Raw genomic sequence first — 12,510 nt, forward strand, 5'->3', positions numbered from 1 at the left:
CGAATAATGGCACGATAATCTGTAAGCGGCTTTGAGCAGAAAATGCCTTCTGTGACAAACGCTGCCTTTCTAAGAATCCTCCATCCCTATGGCTGGAGCAATGGCCATGAGATTATGGATGTCATTTTTGGATGAGCGTGACTGTGCAAATACCCTTTGTGCTGTCATATGATGATACCGTGTCCGTGTGTACCTTTATAAATAAATCTGTCAATTTCACGTATTAATATGTGTGTAGACTAATGAGTTTTTAATTTAATCTCATGTAGTTTGGACTTCATAATAAATAAACTGTGAAAACTGTTGTGTCTTGTAATGTCATTATATATATATATAAATAAAATGTATATTTATATATGGTTGAAATGTAATAGTAAAGGCAGATTATACGTTTGTAAATACTGTTATTCGGATAGGTTAAGGGTGTGGGTGTCTAAAGTTGTATCCTTGGTCAGCAATGCCCCCCTCTGGTACGCAGACATATTTATTTTAAGCCTGCACGCGTAACAGTGGCAATCTTGTGCCAACCAAACATTGCAAGAGTCTTTTTCTGCCGCTTAAATACATATACACCCACACAAACACTGAGCCAGATGCTACTTTTTCTTGAAAACAATGCAACATGAATAATACAAGCTTCTAATTTCTGTATTTGCGTGCTTTGATTTGCCTTTGATTTTTGAACTTGCAATCAAATGTTTATAAAGGTATTATAAAATGTATATAACAAAATATTAATTTTTTAAATATTCAATTGAGACCTATGATCAAATAAAAACAAGAACAAATACGACTTTGGACGTTTAATTGTTAAAAATGACATGTATACGCCTTAGTTCATTGACTATTAATTTCTCTTCATATTCTGTCCTTTATACGTGTAAGGAGCTCATGCAGTGACAGGTTAACCACGTGGAGTGTTTCTCCTGGTTGGAACAGTGCGCTCTGCTAAAATATAATGGTAAAGCTAATTATACACAACTGAAAGCTATAACATAAAAGATTTGTTCTACTGTATGTATAGATATTGCATAGAATAAAAGCCATGCTGTATACTATGCATACATAAAAAGCAGTCAGCCATGATAGACAGATCAAGTACAAACGTATAAAATGAAGTCACTGGTTTGCGAGAATATTTAGAAGATATAAGTGCATAAGTATGAAGAACATTCAGATTACTATAGATACTTCAAGTGATTTCATACATCAATGTACAATACATGTACAAATTAAACATGGCAGGACATTTTGCAAAGCCCTTAATTGTTTGATAGAATCTAATGCCACCATACATATACATACAGTTTACATAATATGATCCTCTGTACAAAAACTCTCATACGGGAAACATGGTGGCATATTTGCGATATGTTAAAGGCTTGCTCGAAATAGAAGTCATTCTTAAATGTACAAACAAAAAAGCCAGGAAAAGCCTGTATCAAACCGTAGGATATCTTGCATGCAGTTATATTCTTTTGTACTTTTGCGTGACATGGAAAAAGTTGACTTGAAAAGATTCTAAATGAAAAGCAACACAATCATGCAAGAAAATGTTCAGGATGTTCACGCTTTAAAATCAGGTTCAGTTCTGTTCACACACCATTACCACACCAGATTTCTAAGGCATGCCTTGGGTGCTCTGTTCATTCCAGTCTTCCGTTTTCACATTTGATTTGTTTACCAGTCCGCTGAACCGTTCATGAATAACTTTCATATGGTCATGATGTGAATGCTTTTATCTGTGAACAAAAAGAATAGACAAAAAAGGGTTAACATTGTGGCTTGTATCCTGCTTAAAATATCGGTATCAATATAAAATTTCAATATCTGTCAAAAGTTTTCACATTTTACAGCATTTTACTGCTGTAGTGTTCAAAAGTGTCCAAATACTTAATCACTGAATAACCATTTTAAAAATTACTTTATTTTACAGTGTCATCAAATACTCACATTGTGGTGAACAGATTAATTTGTGTTTCTCTGGCGTACATTTTTATCTTTGTGGTTGTTGGTGGAGTTGGTTTTCCTTGAAAAATGAGAACATGGCTAGAATTAGCACAAACGTAAAAGTGTCGAGTCTAAAATGTTTTTCTTATTACTTATTTATTATATACATTCACTACCTGCTGAGCTTCTGTATTATCTCATTCTGCTGGTATCACTTATCTGGCACATAATGCTAACTCTTATTAAAACGTGAATCTGATACTTACATTGGTCCAGCTGGTTCGTCATCTTTGGCACAATGGAAAGCAAAACAAAAGCAAATTTAGTTTCGAGTTGTAACAATCCCAACAATCCCAACTAGCACAATATTCCATTTATAATCCCTAAAGTAGACCATAAACAACTCCGAGACGTATTTTCTTTCATATTGAATTACTGTTGCACTGTAACACTTTAAGAAGCTATTGCCTATGGAATAAAACTGTAAACAAAGACTTTCTTCCATTAAAAGACTTCATTAAATGCCTTTCACTATACAGCAGTACAAGCGGAAACAAATGAACCATGCAACCTGTCTAAATCAACCCTTCATTTTAACACCCTACATGCATGTGTATATATACACATGCATCACATTTTAAACCTAATGTATAGCATATGTATAGATTGGCCGTCCTTTGCTGTAAGCAGTTACATTAGTCATTAAATTTGTACCCAAAAAAAGGAGAAAAGGGAAAAATGGTAAAATTTCACGCTCATGCCAACATTAACAAACATCTGAACAGACTTTAGTGAAGACAATGTTCTTAGATACAAAGGTCGTTTGAAGGTTAAAACAGCAACAGATGACATTCCAAAAATGAAGACAAAATAAAAAGCCATTGTAGCTTTCATAAAAAAGATGAGAGTAAACAGTGTAAGTGTAGACATGTAGTAGAATAATCTATACGGGCGATGTCTGTATAACAAATCAAGCAGCATGCAAATCTTTCACTTACCGCGGTGAAACAGGTTGTGCCATACAGAGAGAAAGAAATGTGTTACGTTCTTAAATATTAAATTATATCACGTATTTTCTAACGTTAGTTTTAAATGTGTGATTTAACAGTAAAAAGAAACGGTGCAGTGAGTTTTGGAAAAAAAATAGCAAGGTCACAGTGGAGCACAGAATATACAATAAACAAAATGTTTGGAACGGTAGCTGAATTTATACATGTTACAGCTGCATTTGTACAAATACATGTTTGCATGCACACAAAATATATTAGATTGTACAGAATATAGTTTTACGTAACGAAAAAAATGAGTTTTTGCAGATTTAGGCTGGTGAAACGATTGCCATGTAAAACCGCTAGGAGGCGATGTTAGACAACGTCCCACACAGCGTTCAAACGTATGAAAGATCAAAGGCATAGTGGAATGTGCACAGTTGAAAATTGACTACATAAATGTCATGGGAATCACATATGTGATAATCTTTTAAATGTGGATATGTTTTCACTGCTTTAAGAAGGTTTTAATCCTAAAAAGAGATCAGATGGACCGATAAGGTCCACTTCCAATATATTGTTGGTGAGTAGGTGAGTTATAAGTGGCGTGGGACTACACCTCCACACACATCAATAATTCACTGCCCACTACACCTACACTACAGACTCGTATTTCCCCGTGAATATCAGATTGGTCTCCAGAAGACCTGACACAAGTGCACAACAGAAGAAGAACTGGTGTGTGTGTTTGGGCTGGATGTGCTCTGAGTGAATTATTGAGTATTGAGACCAGGTCAGGATCACATAACACAGTACTGTATACGGTTTCAATTAACTTTGAGTTCAAGGTCTTGTGACATCTGTGAGAGTGTCGTTGAATTCATCAGCCTTTTCAAAACAGGTGATTGGTACGTGGAAGGTTATAACACGGATAACAGTGTAGCACTTTTGAGGCTAATGGGAGTCTTTTTAAAGAAAAATATTTATATAATATTGTGTAAAATAAGCGTTTATTTCCTGTAAAAATATCTTAAAATAAAAAAAATGTTTTACATGTGTTTTTATTTTTATTTTCAGAAATTTGCAGTTTTTAACGTATTTCAAAACTATGTGAAAAAGCTGAAAAAAATGCTGTTAATTCTGTAATATCAAGGTTTTTTTAAAGTGGACAATTTCCTCTGACTATATCTTATATGTAAACATTAAATTGTATTGTGTGTGTATATATATATGTAGATGTATAAATATATAAATATGTATATATACAGTGGCCTCAAAAAGTCACTAAGTTACTGTAGTTTCAAGCACTTGTTTAAACACGTATCCAATACAGTACAATTCAGTCGAGACTACCATAACACCCTTTAACACTCACCATCAGGTACCTCATCTGGCTTCTTGCGCTTCTCGTAGATGACGATGACGAGCACCAGAATGATGATCTCGGCAAGGACGCCCAGGAGAGGCCACAGGGGGGCCAGGTGACTCCTGACTCGCAGCACAGATGTCATAGAGGTGGAGCCGAAGACATTGGTGGCGTTGCACTCGTACTCTCCAGGGTCAGATGTAATGTCCAGATTGATGATGGAGAGCTCGGTGTAGCCGTCCTTGCTGTTGACAGAGAAGCGGCCTGTGGAGTTGTCAATATCCTAGAGATTGGTTAGATGAGGTGAAAGAGGGTGACGGTAAACCGGATTAATTTACTGACAGCATATACAGCATGTTACTGTTTATTATAGAAAACTACATTTAAAGGAACAGCACATACAAAGTTATTAAAGGGATAGTTCGCCCAAATTAATTTTTTTAACCCTCATGTTGTTGACGACTCTTTCTTTAGTGGAAAACAAAAGAAGATATTTCGAGAACTGTCTCCATACAACGGAAGTCATTGGGGGCCAATGTTGTTTGATTACCAACATTCTTCAAAATATCTTCTTTTGTGTTCTGCTGAAGAAAAAAATCATACAGCTTTGTAATGACATGAAAATATTTGAGCGAACTCCCCCCCCCAATGACGTATCAAAAGGCAGAGTCTTAATATGACTTAGAACCATGAAGATACCATGAAGACGCCGTTATCAATTTTACGCCAGGTCCACAGTGGATAAGGATATCCAACAGATTTGCAGTGGAGGATGGCTTTCTCCCCCTCATTCTTATTCTCACTGCGCTTGTGCCCCGTGATGTCTAGCGTGGCTGAGGAAGGACAGAGAAAGGACAGTGACTTTCAATATCACAACAGATTTCATTGCCGAAACCTTATTAGGCACCTTGATCTAATTCCGCTGTTTCTTCTTATGGCATCTGCAATGTCATTTTGCGGTAAATATCTTAAGATATATTAAGGAGACATTCAACAGTTGAATAAGCTATTCCATAGTCCATAGATATGCTGATATGATATACTGTCATGCAAGCTGATTTAGTTTAACATGTTGCTAAGAAATGTGAAAACATTCAAGCTTTATGTAATAATTCATAAATCAGAGGGCACACTTACATTTCAATGTAAAAACCACATACACTGAATATATGAGGACACAATGAGATGATTCACATCTCAGCAGTTAAGCCACTGAAACCAGCAGGACAATTACATTTGAAGTGTTTTAATCAAAAGAAGGCTAATCATTTATCACACAGCCAATATGCACACAAATAGGCTATGTGTCAAGCAGATTCTTCATGTTTTGTGAATCATAACTCATGATTTTTAAAGTAATTTTTTTTAGTTAAGAGTAAGACAGATAGAGACAGCAAGCGAGAGAGAGAAAGATTTCCACCCCACCCCCTCAGACAGGCAGGCCACCATCTGGTGCCTATGAGCTGACCGCAGGATAACTAGAAAGAGGTGACCAGGATACTTTATCAGCCCATGATCTCTCAAATACAGACCCAACAGCATATTAGCTTTAAAAACAATGATTTAATAAATTATGACAAGAACATCTAAGATGCCAATGCAATTGACCTAAGTGCTAATACTGTAATGCATTTCCAAAAAATCTAGGACCACATTAAAAATCAGGGTTTCAAATGTACAAATTGAATTAAAATATGACATTATACAAAATCACTTAATAAATAAGATTTTACAAGTATGATGTGTGTAATTGTTCATTCTTTTGTATAAAACAATTTTATGTTTTTCCAGGCACAAGATGTTCTTTGGAACATTCTCAAATCTTGCTGGGATAACATGTATCATCAGGTTTTGAACAAGCTTGCGCAGTCCATGCCAGCTTATTAAAGCAAATGACATAACAAATCTTCATCCCTTAACTAAAGTCACTGCTGTAGGAAGGTTACTAAAGTCATGGAGATTTTTCAATGCAATGGCTGACGCAAATTATACTGATAAAAATCTCTAAATGGCATTGCAAGAGGTGAAAGAGCATTTTTTCGACTTTAAACTATAACACATTTTTTAATAATTATAACAAAATGTACCTAAACACGAATTCATTTAAAATTCATTCAGCCTGTTATGCCTAGTGAACAAAACCTAAATGCCTTTCCCACCCGCCAAGCTAATGCTGAATGTCATGCTGTTATGGCCTAACTGACCGTCCAAGCTCATCTCTGACCCAGCATGAGCTGTGTGGATGAGACAGAAAGACAGATTGACCCCATAGACAGCTTTAAGATTTTGACATGCATTTAGATGACATCTCTTTAAAACGTCAAAAAATACTTGATTTGACACTAAGAAACTATTGACCAATGTCAATAGTAAAGGTGAAGTGTGTCATTTTGGAGCAACAAAATAAGTTTTCTGAAAACTCCCCCATCTGCCACCAGTCCAACAAAGATGCCACACTGAAACCCATACCATGGTTTAAGTTAATGTTGAAAAGTTAGAGAAGTCATTTTTTGATGCTTAAAAACCAAAGTGATCGTTTGTAAGCACCAGAGAGCCAATGTGTTTGCTCTTTTTGTGGAAAATCAACCTACAAATGACTTAAAAACACTGTAAAATTAATATATAAAATATTTTCCAGTACATTATCTGTAATTTTTTGGATGTATCCGTTGACGCTAAAACACAACGCAATGCAGTGCAACATTTAAAATACAGGGGAAACTGCTGTCAGAATTCACACAGGGTAAATTCTTTCATAATTATATCATTATATATCCTAATATGTTACATTTTTCACACTGTACATTGTAGTTTGAATATTAGGATATAATAGAAAAATGTTTTGAGATATAGCCTTACCTTTAACTTCAATGGTGGCATTTGCTGCGGGGGCCATGTCAAATAGGAACACACACATATACTCGCCTGCATCATCTGCCCTTGGTTTAGGGAGTCTGTGTGAACGATAACATCCTTCACTTAAAAAAGCACACTGTATTATCATGTTTTTTTTTTAACCAAAGCAATCTTGTTATTTTTAGGATGCAATATAGTCAAAGCTTGTTGACATAAAGTAACAGATCAAATGTGAATTGTACAACAAATCCTGAACAAATAAAACACACTCATGAAGGGTAAACATTACAGCAGTTCAGATGTTTGCAGTGTACTAACTAGTGAGTATACAGTATCTAAACTGATTAAATCAGGAGTCAGGCAGAGAGATTAGTAACACGTGCCAGTGAAGAGAGAGAGAGATGCCCAGCCTTTAGTCAGAACAGCATCAACACAGTCAGCAAGGGCTTGAGAGGCATTGAAAATAAAAGCTTATATTGTGTACTGTAATACGATAGTGACACAGAATTGTGCATTATATTTGGTCTCACTTTTTAACATTAGGCCTACCTTTTTATTATGCAAGAATAATGTTATCATGCAAGCAAATACAGTATAATTAATACTTAAGAATATTAATTCATGTAACTGTAGTCTTAGCTGATGTTGTCTCAGTTGGTTAAGTTGCAGCTCTACACAGAATGTTGAAAAACACAAAAGTGCATACTTGTACTCAATGTTCTTGCCAGTGTCTCTTGTGTCAGAGATCTCCTCCCCGTTCTTCATCCAGAAACTCTCACTGTGGGTGTATTGAGAAGATGTGAGGTTGCACTGGAGCATGATTGGTGGGGTGTGATAACCCATCACATGCTGTGGTATGATCATGTGATCTGACGATTCGATGGATGGTTCTGTAAATACAGATGCTTTAGTCAAGACCAGGGAAATACTTCAATACGCTGATTAATGAGGATTGGGAGTATACCTTAATATAGGAGTGTGACTGGTTAAATTTCGTAAACCAACAATAAAAAAGTGTAAATAGAGTAATGGTAACAGCCTTTATGAAAGATATAGAATTGTCTGGTACATAGCTAGCTTTTGTTGAAACTAGTAACTTTGTATTAGCACCTATTGTACTATTGCTCTTTGTATGACATATCGCTTATTGCTCCCCGAACTCGTTGTAAGTCGCTTTGGATAAAAGCATCTGCTAAATGACTAAATGTAAATGTGTTTTATGATTATATATTTGAATGGTAACAAAACTTCTGGTTTAACAGCAAACCTGGTGTAAAAAAATAATAATTTCAACTTCATTTTCTAAGTTATTTGACATGCAACTAAATTATTTATGTTTACTTTAATATAATATAAATTCAAGTGACTTCAGGTGAAGTTAGTTTGATTTTATCTAAATTTTTGTGTGTAGATGGATTCATCTGACGAATGCACGGCACCTGGCCTGAATGTCCGGTCTCTGGAATTAATATAACTATTTGTTTTATATTTAATTTATATTAATTGTATTAAATTACATTAAAACTACTCAACAATTGATTCTTTGCGGAGTTCTAGCGGTAGTAACGTTTGGGCCACATAACGTTTGTTACTGTTGTTGCCATTGAAACTGTCTGTATCTCATACATATTATTATTATTATATACTGTATGATGTGTGTCTATATTAGACTGGACTGAACACCATATATACTTTAAGCCTACGTGACATGCATGAATCAAATAAAATCAGCCATCTCTGCTCTCTAAAAATAAGTACTGACTATTAAAAAACGGGACAAACGAATTCCAGGAATTCCTTGAATCAGAAACTGTAACCATGTTATGGTCAACAACACAAAACAAGAAACAATGTGATGTATCACAAAGGGCAAGAACATATTACACTAAATAAGGATAGGCCTACTTAATTGCTTGTATCTAGTGGCAAAAAAGGCAGGATCGATCTAACTTTGTTTACTTGCCCCTTTGGCTGGAAAGAGAGAGACAATCCACTAAAGCAAACACTAGCTTACTATTTACTATTTGGGGGAAATAAAGGGGGCATGTGGCTTGTTTTGCCTCAGTTAACTCACTCTGCAACACAGTAACTGTTGCCTGGGCTCTTATCCAGGTGGTGGATGGATTCTGGCGTAAATCGTTACGCCGCGGGTCGTTACTGGCTCTGCACTCATAAATCCCAGAATCCTCGATGGAGACGCGCGTGATTGCTAACACGCTAACACCGTTGATGCCGTACGCCGTGTTGATATACACACGTTGCTTGCGCGCGCCATCCCACAGCTGAAAGAAGCTGTCGACCCGGTTCACCTCTGCATACCACCACTGGATCTCAGGGGTGGGCTTCCCCACGACATCGCAGTACAGTTCAAAGGTGTCACCCGTCAACTTAGTTTCAGAGAGGGGAGACTTTATAAACCCGGCTGAGGGGTGGCACAGATAATGGACAACAGAGAAAATGGAACAAAATATTATGAGAAAAGGGGAAACAAAGGGCAGAAAAAGAGGGCAGTGGGTGGAAAACAGATAACAAAGATTAAATAATAATGACTTTTTATGAGAAAAAATTATGAGAAAAAAATGTATGAAGAATTAGCTTAATAGAAAATTACAGAAATCAGGAAAAGTGTCCCTAAATACTAAACAAGCTTTCTGCATACTGAATACTTCCCAGTTTTATGGAATGTGGTGCGATGTATTATGGGATACATTACCCAATGTAATGTGCTATATTCTATGCACATTTTAGCAAATTTAGGTCATGCAGATGCATATAGAAAATCCACATAGATGCAGTGTGCATTGAACATACAATATATAATAATAGTTATATGCTGGTATGCTATAAAGAACATAGACAATAGCCATATCGTTTGTAAATGTATCAGAGCTGCTTACAGTTCAGAGAGTTACAGCGTGTGTATGGCCTTGAACAATGCTGTCTGAATCTTAACACCTCAGTGCAATCTGATTCATGTGTGGGTGTGCTGATACACAGGCTGTTTCAATAGAAGCACACTACAGTAGTTGAGCAGGTAGGCCATTTAAAATAGGGAGGGTAGCAACTTTGTATGTCTGCCGCCCCTCATGAACTCTGCAGAGACCGCATTCAGATGCAACGCCCAGTGTTAACAATCCATCAAGATCAATGAACAACTGTTATGTGTACATACTGTATAGTATAACCGTATAGGACTATTGATAGAACTGATCGAGACAAAGTGGTCAATGAATAGTGTTAGTACTTGCAGATTTTCAATATAAATAATGGAATACAAATGTATATATATATATATATAAATGTATAATACATAATGTAAATGTATTATAAAAGAAAAGCTAAACAATTGATGTTTTGCAGAATTTATACATATATTTATATATATTTATAAATTGCAGTTTATAAAAAACAATGTCAAATAGCGAGAGAGAGAGAGAGAGAGAGAGAGAGAGAGAGAGAGTGAGAGAGAGAGAGAGAGAGAGAGAGAGAGGGGAGAGAGAGAGAGAGAGAGAGAGAGAGAGAGAGAGAGAGAGAGAGAGAGAGAGAGAGAGAGAGCAAGAGTGAGAAAACGTGAGATGAAAGGTGTCTGTTTGATCCCCATGAACATTGAAGAACAATTTATTTTCACAAAAATAACTTCAATCAATAGGTCACCTTGAATAGCACATAACCCCCTTTGCACGCTGATATATTGCATTTTCCCTATAACTGATGTGCGTTAGAGGTAATAATTTAAGTCTGAATTATTTATGACGTAATACATCGTCAAAACAGAGAGCACATCAGTTAAACGACATAAACTCACGATAGTTTATGCGCTAATGTCCTTTCCCAAATTCCTTCTACGCATTCTTAAAAGCCCCTGGACATGTATCCGTCGGACGGCCTCGCGCGTTTCAGCTCATTAACCGAAAACGTCCATGACGTCATAATGCACCGCGGCGCTGCTCCGTTAATACTTTAGCGGGTCCGCGCGCACTGGGACATTAACGCCATGCATCCCGCTGCTGCAACGGCTCTATAAATAGAAACATGCAGCAGAATGGACTGGTGCTATTTACGGCGCTGCAGACGGCCGCTGCGGGTACCGTTATTCCCTATTTAACTTGTAGGTTAACGACAACAAAACGTGAAATAGTTTCAAAATCGACGGTGATTCGAAACGAACGCTGTGCGTGTGCGCGTCGCACCGGGGGATTGCATTCCTGAGTCATAAGCTTCGGCATTTGATTGTCACATGCAAATCGAGCACACGTGAGAAAAACAATAAAGCAGAAGGATTCATCCCCAAATCGTGTCGTATCAAGCAGATTTGGCTTTAACTGCAGCTAATGATCCATATATTCTGCATCGTCCCGTGTGCGTGTGAAAACGACGTACCGTTAAACGAATCTTCAATAAATCACCAAAAATATAGATGATAAAAAGTCACCAAATATTAAGATGTCGTTTGTGAGCAGTGACATTTAAACTGCCGCTTCAGGTTGATATGTTAACATTCCCTCACCCATAAAAGTCCATTGCAATGCGCTTTGCCATTTAAATCTACAAGGACACATTGTGTCCTACATTTTTATATCCACCACTGTCACTTCTAAGGCTATAGTGTCCTGGATATAGAGGCAAGAGGTTATCCTGTCCACTGAGTCGAGGCATATATCCTACTGCCGCAACCACGAAGACATCCCCTTATCAACCATAAGACAATCCGTCAGAAAGCCTTCATAATTTGCGTTAACACCATTCCATCAGAACAGCGCATTTTTTGCAAAAGCCTTACCTCTCTGAGCAGAGACCGAATGCAGCATCAACACTCCGAATAATATCATCAGCGGATTCCCCGTGCGAGACATTTTCTAGAACGTCTGGCTACCTGGAATATGCGTGGAGGGATGCGGAGGAAGAGGCAGCAGCGGCCCGCAGGTTTTCAAGGAGGATGTGAGCGGAGCTGCTACGATGACGAGGCGACCCTGGATGGAGCTCGAATCGGGTCAGGCGAAAACCCGTCGCCTAGCAATAGCGGATAAGTAGATGCCGCCGCTACTCTTACATCCGGTTTTAAAGAGGTTAGTCAAGACGATGGCGCTGTCCTCTTCACGCGATAGTAGAAGACCTGTCCTGCCCACATCCCAAATAGATGGATAGAATCATCAGGTGTGCAGATGATCAAATTAAACGTCGTACTTTACATGCAAGTCCTCGGAGAGATCATGGAGAAAATGAAAAATCATTTAGTTAGTCGATAACTTAACGCACCACGTTTAGTCTTGATAGAACAGATTAGTTAAAAATCACATGTTGTAGACTAGTATAGTCTAGAAGTCATATGCCTATATATGATGAGTTTGG

The 12,510-nt window shown here is 37.2% G+C and overlaps 1 protein-coding gene across 4 annotated transcripts; it reads right to left on the bottom strand.

Annotated features, from left to right (window-relative positions):
* Positions 1–789: 789 nt before the first annotated feature.
* On the bottom strand, positions 790–12,227 carry nptna (neuroplastin a). 4 transcript variants are annotated; one of them, XM_079449615.1, is made up of 9 exons: positions 11,942–12,227; positions 9,236–9,583; positions 7,868–8,051; positions 7,165–7,259; positions 5,005–5,138; positions 4,315–4,588; positions 2,217–2,238; positions 1,954–2,029; positions 790–1,742 (listed from the first exon to the last, which is right to left on the bottom strand). In XM_079449615.1, exons 1-8 carry the CDS (start codon positions 12,012–12,014, stop codon positions 1,969–1,971), a joined length of 1,191 nt encoding a protein of 396 aa, XP_079305741.1. In that variant the 5' UTR covers positions 12,015–12,227; the 3' UTR covers positions 790–1,742; positions 1,954–1,968. The 4 variants fall into 4 exon arrangements, with proteins under 4 accessions (XP_079305741.1, XP_079305744.1, XP_079305742.1 ...); XM_079449618.1 differs by lacking the exon at positions 11,942–12,227 and adding an exon at positions 10,967–11,342; XM_079449616.1 differs by lacking the exon at positions 9,236–9,583 and having other exon boundaries at positions 11,942–12,158.
* Between the last annotated feature and the right edge of the window lie 283 nt (positions 12,228–12,510).

Source organism: Barbatula barbatula, assembly GCF_947034865.1.
Source record: "Barbatula barbatula genome assembly, chromosome: 25".
Classification (NCBI taxonomy): Eukaryota; Metazoa; Chordata; class Actinopteri; order Cypriniformes; family Nemacheilidae; genus Barbatula; species Barbatula barbatula.